This window comes from Diabrotica virgifera, chromosome 3 (genome assembly GCF_917563875.1).
Source record: "Diabrotica virgifera virgifera chromosome 3, PGI_DIABVI_V3a".
NCBI lineage: Eukaryota > Metazoa > Arthropoda > Insecta > Coleoptera > Chrysomelidae > Diabrotica > Diabrotica virgifera.
In genome coordinates, this window is record NC_065445.1 from 104,024,467 (window position 1) to 104,043,781 (window position 19,315).

The 19,315-nt window shown below is 32.3% G+C and overlaps 1 protein-coding gene across 1 annotated transcript; it reads left to right on the top strand.

Annotated features, from left to right (window-relative positions):
* Positions 1-530: 530 nt before the first annotated feature.
* Positions 531-18,728, top strand: LOC126882457 (protein takeout-like). The gene is made up of 4 exons (XM_050647419.1): positions 531-693; positions 10,229-10,377; positions 11,298-11,514; positions 18,358-18,728. Exons 1-4 carry the CDS (start codon positions 639-641, stop codon positions 18,657-18,659), a joined length of 723 nt encoding a protein of 240 aa, XP_050503376.1. The 5' UTR covers positions 531-638; the 3' UTR covers positions 18,660-18,728.
* Positions 18,729-19,315: the final 587 nt, after the last annotated feature.

The following is a 19,315-nucleotide window of genomic DNA, read 5'->3' on the forward strand; positions in this document are numbered from 1 at the left end:
ACTTTTTTTATTTGAGATATTAGCTATGCGTATGCCATATTTCATGTCAATCCAAGCGGTTCTTTAAAATTTCGAAATTTTGCAATATTTTACCGTTGAAGAACGTATTACTAATATGCACCTTCAATGACTCCATACACTACCTGATCTATACTAGAACGGTAGGTACATTTTCTGAAAAGTATTTTTCCATGTATTCAACTATAATTTTATGATCATTAGTCGTCACGGTTATAATTCGATTATTTTTACCATGCAGACATGCATACATCTAAATCATATTTTTTTTAATCATAAATTATATCTTGACCAATTGCTTATATTAATAATTTATTAGTGGTGTTTAATTAATAATTTTACGTAAGAACTCCATTAACAAATATTTTGGATTTATTGTTTTAGTTTTTTGTGCAGTAGCACCAAGTACCTGCAGTCAGTCCATTCAATAATAGATTTTGTTGGTTTTTTACAACTCATTTTTTGCAAGTCTACAAGTCATTAATTTGAATTATTATGAATAATATATTTGCACAGATTTCAATTCCTTTATAAAGACTGCACCGATTGGTTTTGATTAGTATTATTCTTGGTTTTTCCGTACTCATCTTCGTTTAGAAAATTTCGAAAATTATTGAATCATGAAATATTTTGTGTTTTTGTGTCTTATTGGTTATTGCGCTGCTAAAGATTTGCGTAAGTACCATATATCATTTCCATTTGTATAATTTGTTGTACCTATTATGTTACCAAGAGCAGTTAAGCGAAGCAAGTGTAATTTCACTTTTTTTTAATACCATTTCTAAAAAATTATATATCTTCATTAATTCATTCATAGAGATTCTGACCACCAGAAAGCTACAAGAATAAAAATTACAGAGGTTATGTTTTAATGATTTTAACTTCAAATCGTGTAGTAAGATTTTTCATCACATGTTTAATTCTGTAGAATCAGATTATTATTACAGCGAGAATATTCTACTGTACATTATTACAGTGGGAATAATTTTAAGTAAGTAGATTGTTTCTGTTTAATTGTAACCAGTTTCCTAGTTTTGACAATTTAACAAAATATCCATAATAAACTTTTAGGTCTGCATCGAATGTCAAATTATCATGAGCAGCACACAAATCGGCAATGTTAAGCGCTCGACTTTACTTCGGTAAGATTATTTCATGAATAACACTATATTTATAAATAATTTTAACTAATATTTTATTAATATCTTCGTCTAAATATTTACTAAACTGTGCTGTTCACTTTGACAAGTTGAAAAATCTGTGTCACATTACTTGGGATCAATATCACTGCATGTTTTTATATAATGAAAAATTTTGTGTAAGTATTAAAAAAATAATCTGTCGAATATCACACGATAGTAAGAATAAATTGCTCCAATTTTTGTTCTCAAACTTGTTTCCATGCGGCAATAGTCACTCGAGCCCTCAAGTTTTCGAAAATTTGTCGCATTATTGTCAATTTATTCTCACTCTCTAGTGATATCGGCGAGAATTTTTTTCCCGTCGCCAAGTATAACGTCAGATGTCCCTTGTTGCTACGCAAAAATGAACATTCAGTGACATTAACGACAATTAGGTAATATTCTACAACTTGTCAAAGACAACACCATGAATAGCAAATGTTCAGGCGAAGATATCAATAAAATATTAGTTGAAATGATTTATAAAACAGTTTATTTATAAAATAATCTTACCGAATTACACTCGAGTTCTTAAAAATTACCGATTTGTTTTGCCCTCGTGATACTTTGACATTGACAAAACTGTGAATCTTCGTGATTGACAAAACTGTCAATATGTGACGGGGGATACAAACAGTGGCGGCTGGTCAGAGGAGGCAAGGGATGCTTAGCCTCCCCATAAATTTTTTACACACGCTACACTGTTTTGTTTACTTTGCTATTTTGCTTCGCGTTAGAGATATCTCAAAAAGTTATTTGAACAAGTTGTTCCAAATAATATTCTAACCCCACATACCAAATTTCAGCAGAAAATTCGCACTTTAAGTTTTTTCATTATTAATTTGTAGTCGGGATCCTAAAATCGCAGAGGAGGCTGCTGGCCGGAAAATCTCACTTGCTAATGCTCCGCGTAGCCCAGCAGCGTTTAAGGATGGTTTAAAGCAGGAAACACATTATGAACGCCCGGCACAGCACAGCACAGGCCGGCACGTCCAAAAACCCATTTTAACGGCCGGCACGGCACGACACCGGAAAAATGATAATTTGCCATGGAGACCTCGTCAGAAGAGTAAGTGAAATTTGTGCTGAGATTGAAACAGACGAAAATGCAAAATTACGACGGTTTTGGGTTCACGAAATATTAAAAAAGAAGAGAATATGGCGATTTTCATCATCTTTTCCCGTATAAAGATGATCCAAAATTTCTCAAATATTTTCGAATGTCTCAAACCAAATTTTATATTTCCATATTTCAAAACAAACACGCGCTTTCAATTAAAAAATCAACAATATCTGCCTACTACCAACAATTATGACGCACTGGCGCCGACTGGCCGTTCAGGCCGTTCGACTTCAACGGATTTTATTCTCCTCGGAGAATTTTGGCCGTTCCTTTTGCGTGCTGGACTGTGCCGGGCCAAGCTGTGCCGTACCGGGCGTTTATAATGGGTTTCCTGCTTAAGGAGACCTAGGTCTCTTACAGTACATTCATTTTACATATTCCCAACTGTAAACAAACGCACATGGAAGCTAAACAGGGTCGTCCTGAAGTGTATCTTAAAAACCAACACGCTACCTACAATTTGAATTTGCAGACTGACCAGTTTGGACCTGTAAAATGAGAATCCGCCTCGTTTAGGGCAATACATTACATTTAACAGCCTCTTGACGAATGACACGGCGAATACTAACACGTGCGTTTGTTTATAGTTGGGAATTTGCTATGTGAATGTGGTGTAGAGCTGCACATCGCTTAACGCACACGCTGCCCGGAGATCGGGCAAGTGAGATTTTTCGGCCAGCAGCCTCCTCTGCGGATTTTAGGATCCTGACTGCAAATAATGAAAAAACTAAAAGTGCGAATTTTGTGATGAAATTTGGTATGTGGGATTAGAATAATATTTGGAACAACTTGTTTAAATAACTTTTTCCGATATCTGTAATGCAAAGAAAAATATCGGTAATTTAACGTGTTTTTGCATTGGCAGAGTAAGCCGCTTTTAGAATTAAAAAAATTCAGTTGAGTATCGTAAACAATGTAAACCTTCAACCTGTATGGACTGCAAAACTTCAAATCTGTATTTATTTTGATATGCATATCTACTTACAGAGATAGAATTGTTAACAAATAAACGACACAAACTTTGGTAATAAACTTTTACAATTATACTACCTATTTTTAAAATGATATGATATTATGAAATAATTATGAATTATGATGATATTATAAAATGTAAATAAAAAATGGTCAAAAAATGGGGCCTTAAATTAGATTTTTTTGGCGGAATTTTTTTGCTAGTGCAAATTTGTCTAGATAATTTACAGTTAGGTCTAGCCTCCCCTATTGAAAAAAATCACGAGCCGCCACTGGATACAAATCGATAATTTTAGAGCTCTCGTGTAATTATTACTTATAATTTAATTTATTTGAAACTTAATAGCAAATCCTGATTAATTTTAGGTTTCTTCTTATTCTTGGTCTTTTTTCCATTATGAGTTCTTCGTTTTCGTCCTCCACAGCAGTGTATTTTTCCAGTGGCTTTCTTTGAAGTCTCTATCTATCATAGCATTTCCTATGTACGTTTTCCATCTTGTAGCAGGTCTTCCTCTTCGACTTCTTCCCAGCGGGACACAGTCCAATAATATTTTCGGCCACCTGTGCTGTAGCATTCTTTATATATGCCCGTACCATTGGAGTGCTGTTTCCAACTTGTTTCTGATTGAGTATTCAACTTCCATTTTGTTCGATATTTCCTCTGTTCTTATTTTATCCTCTCTAGTAATTTGTAGATGAGGAAAATTATGAGTAACCAACGACTCAATCTGCAAATCCAAAATCGGATGATAAAATGTTAATATCCACTCTATTTTGTTTATGGTGTGGAAGCCTGGAGTGTTAATGTTGACTGAAGCTGTTAATGTTGAGAAAGCTGGAAGCTTTTACTAGAATTTTAAAAATACCATGGACCGATCATATTACGAACGAAATGGTGTGGCACAGAATGGAACGAGACAGAGATCTTTTGGTCACCATTAAAAGCCGAAAGACGGCATATTTGATTGAAAGGCATTACACTGATCCCTCTATAGCTATTTGGTTGTTCTTGGCTTTCTTTAATACTGTATTTATATCTTCCTCTGTGATTTTGGCTTCCTCCGTTATAATTGTCACGGGGTACTGTCAGATATACTCTGATCTATCCTTCTGCTATCAGTTTATGTAATGCTTTGACCACTCTTTTGATGTAATTATCTATATATTTTTATTTCTTTTATTACTTGTGATTTTCATTACTGTTTCCATGTTTCCATGTTTCCATGTTATCGTGGTGTCTATGTCTCTGCACATTCTCTTCCAGTAACATATTCTTTTCATGTTAGTGGAATTCTGTCGTTTAGCCATTTGTGAAACGCACCTTTTTTCCTTTTAATCATCTTTTCTGGGTCGTCACTTTATTTCCTGAAATATTTATTCTTGTGATGTTCAACACCCAGCACTTCGCTTTTCACTTTATTTTTCCACCCGTGTTGAGCTGCCCCCCCCCCACTTGCAAAAATCAAAAAACAAATAGCCCTGATTTATGAGCTATTTATGAGCTCTCATATTCCGCAAACTAAAAATTTTGAGCTCGTTCCACTGAGCAGGATTTTGATACTTTAGTGGGGGGGGGGGGGCTGAGTCAGCACCCCCCACTACTTAAAAATAGGAATATTGAATCGGTTTTTGCGGCAGAATTACGAGCTATTTATGAGCTCGTGAAATTATATAGTTTCGATTTTTGAGCTCATCCCCTTCACCCCCAAACAACCCTTTAATTGATTTTACTTGAGAGAAAAATTCTGAGAAAACTTAAAATATGTCGTATTGCGGATATAATTCCTATAGCTTATATACTCTAAGAATAAACTATTAAATCACGTGCATTTCGATTATTGAGCTACAACCCCTTCGCAAGAAAACCACCCTATCTTCCCGGCTTGAGAGAAAGTTTTACTTAAAATGCATTAAACTAATTACTTGGCGACTACATATCATTGAATAATTTATAAGCTTCCAAATTACGCGCATTTAGATCAGTAAATTGCAATTTATTTTGTATAGTGCAGTCACTGAAGGTAAAAATCAACGATTACCTTCAATTTCGGTGAACCTTCATCAATTTTCACGAAAATTGGTCAGTGGTTAGAGGATACGTCAAGAACCTTGCGCCTTAACCCTAAGGGTGGATACCGCCCCTTCTCGGGGGTGAAAATTATTTTATTAAAAATAACTGCACAAATCAATAAACGAACAAATTAAAAGCAATATTTATTATATAAAGTTAATAAAATAAGTCAATACTTTTTAAGTTACTAAAGATCAAAGATTTTAATTATTTGTGAAAAAAATGCATGTTATGAAGCGGTTTTTCGTAAATCACTGAAAAACTGTAAGTTTTTACAAAAAAGTTAATAGTAGTTTAATTCGTATAGCTTATGTTTTAAGAATAAACTCTTAAATCACGCGCCGTTCGATTATAGAGCTACAACCCCTTCACAAGAAAACCATCCCATATTCCCGGCTTAAGAGAGAGTTGTACTTAAAATAATTTAAATTGATTATTTGGCGACTACATATCGTTTAATAATTTATGAGCTTGCAAAATATACGCATCTCAATTATTGAATTGCCATTTTCTTTCTATAGTGCAGTCACTGAAGGTAAGAATCAACTATGACCTTCGATTTCGTTAAATCTTCATTCATTTTCACGAATTAACAATAACAACTTGGGGTATTAACCTGGGGTATATGTCACCCCTTCTCGGGGGGGGGGGGGAATTACTTTATTAAAAATAACCCCACAAATCGAGAGAGGGACAAATTGTAAGCAATATTTGTTATATAATATGATTAAAATAAATCAATACTTTTTGAGATATTAAAGATCAAATATTTTAATTTTTGTGAAAGAAAATGCATGCTTTAAAGCAATTTTTCATAAATAACTCAAAAACTGTAAGTTTTTACAAAAAAGTGTTCATTACTAAAATTGAAGCTAATAAAAAATATAATAAATTGCTTACTTGAAAAACCCTTTAATGTTAATTTAAAGTAAGTTATTGGTAATTAAATGTATATTTTTTTCTGCGACTGTTCAAATCTAAGGATTCAAGCTTAAATAACGGGAAAGAGATGCATTTTATAACTTAGGTACTAAATACTTGTCAAAGTACTTAGAAATACCTATCAAAAATGAGCTCCAGAAAAAGTTGATAGCATCAAAATCCTCTCACCAATTTTCGTGAAAATGAATGGAGATTTACTGAAATCGAAAGTCATAGTTGATTTTTACCTTCAGTGACTGCACTATAGAAAGAAAATGGCAATTCAATAATTGAGATGCGTATATTTTGCGAGCTCATAAATTATTAAACGATATCTAGTCGCCAAATAATTAATTTAAATTATTTTAAGTACAACTCTCTCTTAAGCCGGCAATATGGGATGGTTTTCTTGCAAAGGGGTTGTAGCTTAATAATCGAAAGGAGCGTGATTTAAGAGTTTATTCTTAGAATATAAGCTATACGAATAAAACTACTATTAACTTTTTTGTAAAAACTTACAGTTTTTCAGTGATTTACGAAAAACCGCTTCAAAACATGTATTTTTTCACGAATAATTAAAATTTTTGATCTTTAATAACTTAAAAAGTATTGACTTATTTTAATAACTTTATATAATAAATTTTGCTTATAATTTGTTCTTTTATAGATTTGTGCAGTTATTTTTTATAAAATAATTTTCACCCTGAGAAGGGGCGGTATCCACCCTCAGGGTAAAGGCGCAAGGTGGTACCATGTCACCTTTGTTTCTTGAGGTATCCTCTAACCACTGACCAATTTTCGTGAAAATCGATGAAAGTTCACCGAAATTGAAGGTAATCGTTGATTTTTACTTTCAGTGACTGCACTATACAAAATAAATTGCAATTTACTGATTTAAATGCGCGTAACTTGGAAGCTTATAAATTATTAAATTATATGTAGTCGCCAAATAATTAATTTAATGCATTTTAAGTACAACTTTCTCTTAAGCCGGGAAGATAGGGTGGTTTTCTTGCGAAGGGGTTGTAGCTCAATAATAGAAATGCACGTGGTTTAATAGTTTATTCTTAGAGTATATACCCTATAGGAATTATATCCGCAATACGATATATTTTAAGTTTTCTCAGCATTTTTCTCTTAAGTTAAATCAATTAAAGGGTTGTTTGGGGGTGAAGGGGATGAGCTCAAAAATCGAAACTATATAATTTCAAGAGCTCATAAATATCTCGTAATTCTTCCGTAAAAACCGATTCAATATTCCTATTTTTAAGTAGTGGGGGGCTGACTCAACCCCCCCCCCCCCCCACTAAAGTATTAAATTCCTGCTCAGTGGAACGAGCTCAAAATTTTTAGTTTGCGGAATATGAAAGCTCATAAATAGCTCATAAATCAGGGCTATTTGTTTTTTAATTTTTTCAAGTGGGGGGGGGGGCAGCTCAACACGGGTTATTTTTCCTTTAGATGTGGATACATTTCTGCTTCGGTCCAATCTTCATTCAGCTGCAGCATATTCCGTAACCTATTTTGATATGTTCCATTTTAGACCGAGTATTAGATTTACTACTTTTAGGTTTCCTCGTTTTAATATATCTTAATGAAATTGAAATGTAAATATAATATCTTTTTGCAAATAATTTTCTGTTTTCCTTACGTAGATATACTTTGGGAGGTAGTGTCAAATTTTTACGGTAATTTTGGCACGGATTCTATGAATTTATTTTGGTGGTTAGTACTTGTTTGATAACGAAAATGTCGGTCAGCTGGAGCGACTCCGGGACTTTTAGGCAAGAAAAAATAATATGAAAGTATGTAGATGGAAAAAAAACCCTAGAACTTATGTCAAATAATTATCTCTACTCATCCAAATGGTCTAGTCACTCTAGTGGCTAGGATACCTCGCTTGCACCCAGCAGGGTCGGGTTTGATTCCTGGCATGGGAAATCCTTTTTGTGTTTAAAATTGGGATTTTGATTTAAAATAATAGTTTTTATGATAGTTTTTTATATTGTGCCCATGCCCTATAAAAAATAAAAACGTGGTACATATTATAAAAAGTTCTTTTTTCTAATAGTATAATTATTTTATTGATTAATTTTCCTGGTCTTTTTCATTTTATGCCTCGGTTTTGGGCCACCTGACACATCATTTGTTAATAAGCTTTGGAACAACTGACTATATAAAGAAAACCATACCAAAATGCTCCTGTCAAATTTGACGCTACCTCCTGGACTAATATCTTTCGTATACAAGGTGACTGGGGAGGAACGCACCAAACTTTAAGACTGTAAAATAAACGTAATAATAATTAAAAATATCTCATAGTATGTTATTATTCGATTTTCATTTGTTTCCGAAATACGGGTTTTTAGAATTTTTCTTACAAACAGACGATTTATTTATTGCTCTAAAACCGGTTGAGGTGTGCAAATGAAATTTGGTAGGTTTTAAGACGTAAGCATTGCGCATTTTTGACATACAATTATGAATTTCATATTCACCATTGGCGCGCGTACAGGTAATAGTCTGAATTTTTTAACGTTAAAAATGGTACGCCACTGAAATATTTGAAATTAAGGTACTAGTACACTTTAGAAGACCAAAAATAATTATTTTTTTCAAGAATTTTTTCTTAGAACTTTTATTAAAAATGAAAATAAAACTTTTTACATATTAGTATCTAACTCTTAGAGAGTACAAAAATATATCTCTTTTCATTTATGCACGTACACTAATATTGTAGAGGGCGCAAAAGTCGGGGCCTCGAAAAATGATGGCGGACAGTTGGTCTCAGGATTGGGATATCTGAAATAAAAAAATCGTACTGCATTTGAAAAAGGAAGGTTTCCTACGTGACAATTTACCATAACTTGACCAAAAAATAAAAAATAAATTTTTTTTAACCATGAAAACTGAAGAAAACCTGGCGATTTTTTTACAAAAATTTTTAAAATTTTCTTAAAATCTTTCTTTTGCAGATTTTTTCACTAACGGTGGTAAATTGTCACGTAAGAAACCTTCCTTTTTAAAATGCTGTACGATTTTTTTGTTTCAGAGACCCATTCCGGAGATTAACTGTTCGCCATCGGAACTACTTTTTGTCGAGGCCTCGACTTTGGCGCCCTCTACAATATTAGTGTACGTACGTAAATGAAAAAAGATTCTTTGTATTCTCTGAGAGTTAGATATTAATATGTAAAAAGTTTTATGTTCATTTTTAATAAAGGTTCTGAGAAAAAAAATCTTGAAAAAAGCTTATTTTTGGTCTTCTAAAGTGTACTAGTACCTTAAATATCTTTCTTGAATTCCTCGTTCAATTTGCGACAAAAAATCTATCTTCCTTTTTTTTATGCGACGTATCGTTTTCGTGCAAAAAATAAAACATCTTAACATTAATCCTTACAAAGTTTTCGACGAAGTTTCTATAAATATGAATGTGAAGAAACTTATTTCGAATACTTTGTAAGCGTTAAGATATTTTATTTTTGCATGGAAACGAAGCGTCGTATGAACAAATGGGTAGATTGTTCATCAGAAATTGAACAGGGAATTCAAAAATAATTTTTAATTTGAAATATCTCAGTGGCGTATTATTTTTTTCTTTAAATAATTTCAGACCATTATCCGTACGCGCGCCAATGGTAAATATAAAATTCTTAATTGTATGTCAAAAAATGCGCAATAACTATATCTTAAAACCCACCAAATTTTATTGGCACACCTCAACCGGTTTTAGAGCAATAAATAAATCGTCAGTTTGTAAGAAAAAAGTAAGAACACCCCATATCTCGGAAACAAATAAAGATCGAATAACAACATGTAAGTTCTTTTTAATTATTTTTACGTATATTATATAGTCTTAAAGTTTGGTGGGTTCCTCCCTACTCACCCTGTATACTGTATATCTATACCATAATAATACAACCATGTGCATTATTTTTTTAGCTAACTATTTTGATGTTTGCAAACCGAAAGAAACGGATATTTCAAAATGTATTATGCAAAATATTGAAAAAATTAGACTAAAACTAGATGATGGCCTTCCAGAGATGGGAATTCCTAGTATAAATCCCTTAGAAATTCCGTCTGCGGAAGTAAGTTTTTCTCACTATCATATTTTATCCATATCTCAATGTACACACACATTTTTTTCACCAATATAAATAAATATACAGTGATACAGTGATACTCAGAACCGGCAAAATAACGCAAAAGGCGCAAAACATGATACATACTATACGTAGTGAAATAAAAAGAGACGAAACTATAATACGATCACAATAAAGATGCACTAGAAATAAACAAACCAATACACGTTTAATGCTATGAGGAGCACTCCCAAATCATAATTTACAATGTATACACATTGTAAATCCCAAATCATGATTTACAAAATTTATACATTGTAAATCATGATTCGGGAGTGCTCCTCGTAACATTGAACGTGTCTTGGTTTGCCAAGTTTGCGAAGAGTTAAGTTTGCAAAGAATATGGAAAATATCATGGACACAACACGTAACAAACATTGAAATAGTAAAAAAGATGAAAAATGAAAACGAAATACGCAACACTATGAATCAAAGAAAAATAAGCTACTTTGGTCACATACTACGAAATGAAAAATATGGGTGGGAGACGACGCACATCTTGGTTGAAAATTTTGAAGCAGTGTAGCGGAAGAACAACAATAGACAACAAGAAGAAGATTATAGATTTTAAGCGTTCCTACATACTGAGATACCTAGCATAGGTTTTAGACAGAACACTCTGTGCTACGCCTACCACTGAAGCTACACCTATCTAGACATTCCTTGTCTCACAAGACCAATATTATTTCCTCTTTGCATGTTGGTGAACCCCGAGTTGTGTTATTTGATTGTCATTTTCAGTAAAACCTTTATCTTTTGCAATAATAACAAGTATTTTCAAAATCAATAAATATTGATTGGAAATTCAATGTGATTCTAACCAACAAGTTTGGTTGTTTGTATTAATATATCTATAAACTTTTTAGCTGAACATTGGAAAGGAGTTCAAAGCATCAATGAAGGATATAAAATTGTATGGCATAAATGCGTTCATTGTGAAACAATTAAAAATTGATTTGGACAAAAGTTATATAGAAATCAAAGTAGTTATACCACATATTCGTACAGAAGGAGAATACAACGTTAACGGAAAATTATTAATTTTGACTCTAGATGGAAGTGGACCTGGTCAGATCAATATCAGTAAGTTTAGTTTGAAAATAACAATTATATAAATTATGTTTGTTTCTTGGTATGTTCCTGAAACTTTTTTCGTGTAACATTTATGTGTTTTACTAGTTTTAGTGGGAAATTTACCACAATTTTAATTTAAACCACGTTTATTTTGACGTTTTTATCTAAACGTCAAAATAAATATACCTATTTTCCAGTAAAATTGTGGTTATTTCAGACTTCGCGGCTTCTAATAGAAGCGATCATTACCTTTCCAACGCATGTCTAATTTTGAAAATCGGTTATACCGTTCAAAAGTTACCGAGCTCAGAAATATGAGTCGATTTTTATTTAAAAAAGGGAAAATGTTTGTGGATATGTATGTACGTATGTATGTGTGTGGAAAAGTTAAACCGATCTGAATTTTTTTTCTGTGTTTAAAGAGGAGGTGAGGGCCGATTCAGAACCGTTGTAGTTTGTGAGTTTTGACTACCCGTAAGCCAGCTATAGGACTTGGTAGGTACAAAACGGTGGTATATATCTTCGCTTCAAGAAGAGACAGGAGAACAGTAAATACACCAAATCAATAGCGTTGAGTTAAGCTTTCAAATGGTGTCTAAGCTGTCAGGATCAGACATGGATCATAGATGTCTAAGCTGACATAGATCATAGATGTCTAAGCTGTCAGGATCAACATACACACGGCTCAGTACAACCGAAAAACTGAAAAACTAAACTTTGAAAATTTTGGTTTTTCGACAATTACTCAAAATTTCAACCTACGAATCACGCCAATAACTAAGCGTTTGTAGAAGGACTCTAGACTAGACAAATCTAACGGTGTATACCTTATATCCGGAAAAATTCGAATTTTAAAGTTATAGGCTTCCAAGTATGATCAACTCTATTTCTTATGTGAAAACGGTTTTTCAAGCTCAATAATTCCTGTAATAGCTTCAGTTATCATGCTTGACCTTAGATACATAATAGACCTGGATCCCGCGTAAGAAAAAAAAGTCGATTAATAGCAAGCTGGAAATTTGTTAATAGCTTAACGGTGTCTAGTCGGACAAACATTGATGCACGGGAACACTGAAACAGGGGAAGTTTTAACGGTGGAGCATGGTAAACGTGTCGTCCTGACAAGTTTATGATGGTGAAAAATAGCAAGTTGTTTTTAAGTTTATTCAATAGCCAACGTTATATAATATATGAAAAAATTTTTGTCCGACAAAAAGGTTGGGCATTTTAACGAGTCCGACACGTAGAACATGTCACATCACAGGAACTATGTTGGTGATGAATAGCAGTCTGATTTTTGCATGAGAGTTTAATGAAAGGTTAAAAAAGCAATTGGAAGTTCTGTCGGACAAAATGAATGGGAAATTTTCCTAGTCGGACATTCTAAACATGTAAGATATAGACAAAAATGTTGGTGATAAATAGCAAGCTAATTTTGATTTGTTTATGTACAAATTATATTTTGTAACGCAAAAAGTTATATGTCGGACAAAAAGTTTGGGCAAATCGAAGGAAATAAATAAAAAACATTTTTTCAGAATGACTTAGTCACATATTGATAAAGCTATTTTAGTTGTATATTATTATTTATATTCACATATTTGCATGTGCATATATATACATGCACACTCCAAAAGCAGTGAGGCAAGTATAATTGCATGTATATATTGCAAAACAATTATTTTTTTGGGTGGAGTTTGTTCTAGATTTTCTCAAAATGACAATAAAAAATGTCAAAGAACATGTTAAAGCAATCTCTTAGGGTTTTCTAATTAGGTGCATCAGAAAATACGGAAAATTTCCTACAAAAAACGTTGTATACTTTTTTTTTCATACTCAAATCTTAACCCTGTAAACGACATTGAAAAATGTGAAGAGTCTAAAACTTCGATGCTTATAAGAATAGACGTAAATATGACACATTATGCTTAGAAGTATGTATTAGAAGGCTGCATTTGTCAGTGTGACACTTTGTGCTATACAAAGTAGTATTTGAAAGTATTATATGTACATGGTCTCTGAGTTTCTGTTTGCCACGTGTGTTGGAAATTAAAATTTATATTAACTATGGAGTGTTTTTGTGACTATTTTTGAGTGTCAACAGTTTAAATTTTAAGTCGCCAAATCAAAAGTGAAACAATTCAACGGAACATTTTTGAGTAATTTTCGAACATTTTGCAAAGTTAGTAAAATACTTGGTCATCAATTCAATGAGGTTCAGTTGCCAGATAATTGTGAAAGTTCTATTGAATATCATTATTCGTGCTATAATGCTTTGCTTGATTGAAAAAGGGTACCTAAATAAATTATTACTAAAATTGTATAACGTAATTTTTCTCAACTTTCTACAAATGAAATAATAATGTAATTTGTCACATGGCAAGAAATAATTTGCTGCCAAAATAAATCGATTAGTTTAAATTTGAAGTTACGATTGGAATTTATTATGAATTATTGTCAAAAGTGACAGTTTTTCTTAAATGGAAATGTATTCATAGACATAAGGGTAGACAGGGAATACAGTGCAAAAAGTCGATAGGTGGTCTATCTATCTCTTTTAACCAAGCGATCCCGCGCATGTGGCAGACAAAGATAGCTAGACCACTCAATCCATAATATAATTTGCCTGATCTACTATAAATGTATTACAGTGAGGTATCTAAATGATGTTGACATAAATCGAAAGATATCGATTGTAATTGATTGCAGGTACACTTCGCGTCAAAAAAACTGGTACAACTCTTATAACCGAAAATCGTATTTTTCAAGTTGTGTAAGTTGATCTTGTCACAAGTGTCATTCCAATTTCTAGGGCAACGTTGCCAGTTCAACGAAAATATTATATCAAACTAGGTAAAAACGGGGCTGTGCGACAGACCGCATTTTTTAATATACTAAAAACTAAAACAATTGTAATTTTCCGTCATCTCAATTAAGTATCCATATACATTGATTCGTGTTTTATTATAATTTATGAAAATATTTCAATTCAAAAATAATGATAGATAATAAATCTTGACATGACTTTAAATTATTATGTTTAATGTCAAATGACAATGACGAAACTGCATTAAGTTGTGTAGAATAAATAAAACATACTGGAAAAATTAAAAATTTAATTTGAAATTAATACAAAATGAATAACTTTTACAATTCGAAATGTACATTTTAAATGTTATTTTTTTGTATTTAGATTTAGTGCAATTCCGTTATTTGTGATGACAACGACGAAGTGATTCACGAACAATAATTGTCAGTCTGAACACAGGTTTACATTGGGAAAAAAAAGTGTACCAGTTTTATATGACGCGAAGTGTACTTTTGACATAGAATAATCAGCCCTTATTGAAATTTCAAAAATTATTTTTTTAAATTGTCCGACTACAAAATCTACCCCTTAGTTTTTTCCGACAACAGTCATACTTGGGAAGGAATAATTTACTTAATTAAATTTCGTCTTTGTCGGAAAGCTATTTATCATCAGCATTTTTGTCTATATCTTACCTGTTTAGAATGTCCGACTACGAAAACTTCCCATTAATTTTTTCGGACAGAACTTCCAATTGCTTTTTTAACCTTTCATTAAACTCTCATGCAAAAATCAGACTGCTATTCATCACCAACATAATTCCTGTGATGTGACATGTTCTACGTGTCGGACTCGTTAAAATGCCCAACATTTTTGTCGGACAAACATTTTCGCATATATTACATAACGTTGGCTATCGAATAAACTTAAAAACAACTTGCTATTTTTCACAATCATAAACTTGTCAGGACGACACGTTTATCATGCTCCACAGTTAAAACTTCCCCTGTTCCAGTGTTCCCGTGCATCAAAGTTTGTCCGACTAGACACCGTTAAGCTATTAACAAATTTTCAGCTTGCTATTAATCAACTTTTCTTTCTTACGCGGGATCCACGTCTATAAGATACGACTTGTCAATACGTTTCAAACTCATGTTTAGTGAACAAAATCGGTTAAGCCGTTTAGAAGTTATTAAGCTACAAAAGTATAATCCAATTAACGATTATTCCCTAAATGGTTTATGTAGTTGTAGTGGTTACGACGCTTATTTGATCTGGCAACGGGCAATCCGAGTTCATTTACCGGTCAACCCAATATTTTTTTCAGTCTATTTCGAATAGAAAATAATCCAGTGTACATTCGATGGACACTAGACCATTTGGGAGATAATGCGACAAAGGCGACCATTTATAAAGCTTAACGTGTAATCGAGAAACATTGCATTCAACTTTATACATTTAATTTATAAATAACTTGGAAAAACTCCTGATACAAAAATAAAAAACCGCTAAACGCCGTAAAAATGAGTGGCGCATACAATATTCCAGCTACAAAAGATCTGATTTGAATATTACGTGGCGCGAAAATGTATTTTCATTTTGATGCCAAACAAAATTCTAGTTTTATTTTAAAAGATTTTTTCATATTATTTGCTAAATTTGAAGTAAACGCGCTGCCAAAAATAAGTTGCAAAATTCAAACTGTATCAAAGTTACTCTTTTGTGGCGCGTTTTACTTCAAATTAGGCAAATATTATGAAAAAATCTTTTAAAATGAAACTAGAATTTTGTTTTGCATCAAAATGAAAATACATTTTCGCGCCACGTAATATTCATATCAGATCTTTTGTAGCTGGAATATTGTATGCGCCACTCATTTTTACGGCGTTTAGCGGTTTTTTATTCTTGTACGTATTAAAATTTCGTATCAGTAACGTCATTTTTTGATAGATGTTACGTAACAATACAAAAAAACCTAAATTTAACGTTAAGGTAACGTTATCTTGCTAGCTGGGCTACTAGCACTCGTCGTATATATAGCATATAATGTCAATCCCGTTTTCTTCCATTTTATATACTTGCATTTTACGTGATGTTCTTGTAGCTGACGCATTCCATTTCCAACTGATAGTTGGTGTAAGTTCCTTGTTCCTTTATTTCGAAGTAATTTTATTTTCTCTCTCCTATGACGCTACAGCCAAGTCAGGTCATGGCCTCCCCCAGCATCCGCCTCCAAGTATCTCTGTCTCTGGTTGCCCTCCCTGATTGCTCTCCTCCAGTTGTTCACCCTCAACATCTCTTTAGCATCGGTTTTTACTTCGTCTATCCACCTCTTTCTTACTGTGGCTACTGGCCGACATCCCACCATAGTTCCACTAACCGTTCTACTAGGTATTCTGTTCTTGTCCATTCTTATAAGGTGACCTGACCAGCGTAATCTTATTTTGTATTTTGGATAATGTGCTATAGAGGCATTCTTTGTAAGATTGGTGTAACTCGTGGTTGAACCTTATTCTCCATATACCATTATCGCAAAAGGGTCCAAATATCCTCCTTAATATCTTTATTTGAAAAGTATTAATGAGGTTTATTGTCTATTTTGTCTGATCCATGATTCTACGCTGTATGTTGTTATTGGTCGTATGATGGTTTTATATATTTTAGACTTTAGTACTTTTTACTACTTTAAATTATGGATGTCATTAGCTCCAAACACGTGCGACAGAGAGAAGTATGCTTTCCGTATTTCCTCTTGCTCGCTGTCGTCCTCAGTTATCTGTACACCAAGATATGCGAGCTGTTTTACTACTTCACTGTTAGCATCGTCTATTGTCAAATTCTGCAAATTTCGTTGTTTTCTTACTTGTATTAGGGCTTTAGTTTTAGTTTTATTTTGAATAATTATTTTGAAAAATACTAATTATACAGGGTGTCTGCGTAACTTGGAACCATATGGGAAACTGTTTTAATATCAATTTTACGAAAAAAAGTTATTCTTCATAAAGTGCTCTGCATAGTCTAAAACCTATGACGCAATCATCACATCAAATTTTATCAATAATATACGAGGTATGTCCAAAAATATGAATTTCGCTCAAGAGTAAAGTGCCTTTATATTTCACAATATCAAAAATTTTTATTAAGAAAAGTTGTTTATAATTAAAAATTATGTTATAATATGCATTTACACTCTTTTAATTGAAAAAAAAATTTGAAAATTTTCATCAAATTAGGGATACCCAACGTCATTTTATTTTATGATAACTCCGTAATTTAAAAAGTTATTCTTTATAAAAATTTCTGAATAGTCAAAAAACTAAGATGCAATCATACGATATCAATTTTTTTTTTAAATTTTATACGAGGTATGTAAAAAAATATGAATTTCGCTCAAGAGAAAAATACCTTTATAGTTCACAATATTTTAACTAGAAGAATGCAATTGCATATTGAAACATAGTTTTTAATTCTGAACAATTTTTTTAATAACAAATTTTAATATTGTGTAAAATAAAGGTACTTTACTCTTCAGCGAAATTCATATTTTTTGACATACCTCGTATAAAATTGACAAAATTTAATATCCTATAATTTTATTTTAGTTGTTAGACTATGAAGAACGTTTTATGAAGAACAAATTTTTTTCGTAAAATCAATAATAACGGAGCTATCATAAATAAAGTGATGTTGAGGGTCCGTGATCTGAGGAAAATTTTCAAAAAAAATTTTTTCACTTAGAGGAGTGTAAATGAAGATTATAACATAATTTTTAATTACAAACAACTTTTCTCAATGACAATTTTCGATATTTTGAAATATAAAGGCACTTTACTCTTGAGCGAAATTCATATTTTTTGACATACCTCGTATACTGTTAATAAAATTTGATATCTGATGATTGCGTCTTAGATTTTAGGCTATGCAGAGCATTTTATAAAGAATAACTTTTTTTTGTGAAATTTATATTAAAAAAGTTTCCCATATGGTTCCAAGTTACGCAGGCACCCTGTATCAAAACATTCGTCAATTCTTTTTTGTTTTAGCAAACCTGGAAATATCCTTAATTGGTCATGGAAAAAAAGAAATGAAAAACGGAAAAACTTTCCTCAAAATCAAATCAATGGATATTACATCAAAAATAGGAAAAGTAATTCTAGAACTCAAAAATTTATTTAAAGGCAATCCAGAACTTACTGATAATTCTAATAAACTCCTTAATGATAACCAAGAAATCCTGGTAGAGCAATTCGCTCCTGTTGTTGTGGACATTATGAAGAAATTCCTCTCAGAAAAGATAAGCTACGTATTCAATAAATATAGCCAAGACGCATTGTTTCCCCAATAAATAAGTACTGTATAGAAAATATGGTATAGTTTTTTATGTAACTTATTTTTGTAAAGCACGCTGGGCTATTAAAAAATCCATATTATTAAAAAAATAATTTTGATTAATATAATTTTGATTATTAATTTTTGCAAATAAAGTTAGTTTAAATAAAGTTTATCTGATTTAAATACCTAATAAATTTTCCTAAAAATTTATAGTCCTGGATACTGTCCAAAACGACGAACCTCTGGAGCAACTGGTGCCCAGGATCGCTGCTAAGGCACACCATCTTCTGGAGTTTCGAGGATTGTTTCGAGGAGTTTATTATAGCATATGGCACTTAGTATAGCTTATAGTGATGTAATGATAAACAACGCAAGTCATTTTATATACAGGGTGTTTCATTAATAATTGTCCATATAGTAACTGGAGAAACCTTAGCACAAAATAAGAAGATTTAACCTAAAACACTTAAATAAAATGTGGTTCCTTACTGAATTACAGGGTGTTTTATCTAAAAATTTATTTTTGCTCAGCATTTTAAAACTATTCGACATATCCTTTTCATACTTGGCAGGAAGTATAGGTACTGTACAAACTACTAAATTATGTTAAACAAACGTTTCTTTCTACTACCAGAGGCGTACGACGGGGGAAAGTGAATGGTTGACCCT

What these genes read in the sequence shown, in the direction of transcription:
- LOC126882457 (XM_050647419.1), top strand. Translation starts at nt 639, where the DNA reads ATGAAATATTTTGTGTTTTTGTGTCTTATTGGTTATTGCGCTGCTAAA. An exon ending in TAGAAATTCCGTCTGCGGAA is followed by an intron (nt 10,378 to 11,297) that starts GTAAGTTTTTCT and finishes TAAACTTTTTAG; the next exon opens with CTGAACATTGGAAAGGAGTT. An exon ending in ACCTGGTCAGATCAATATCA is followed by an intron (nt 11,515 to 18,357) that starts GTAAGTTTAGTT and finishes TTTTTGTTTTAG; the next exon opens with CAAACCTGGAAATATCCTTA.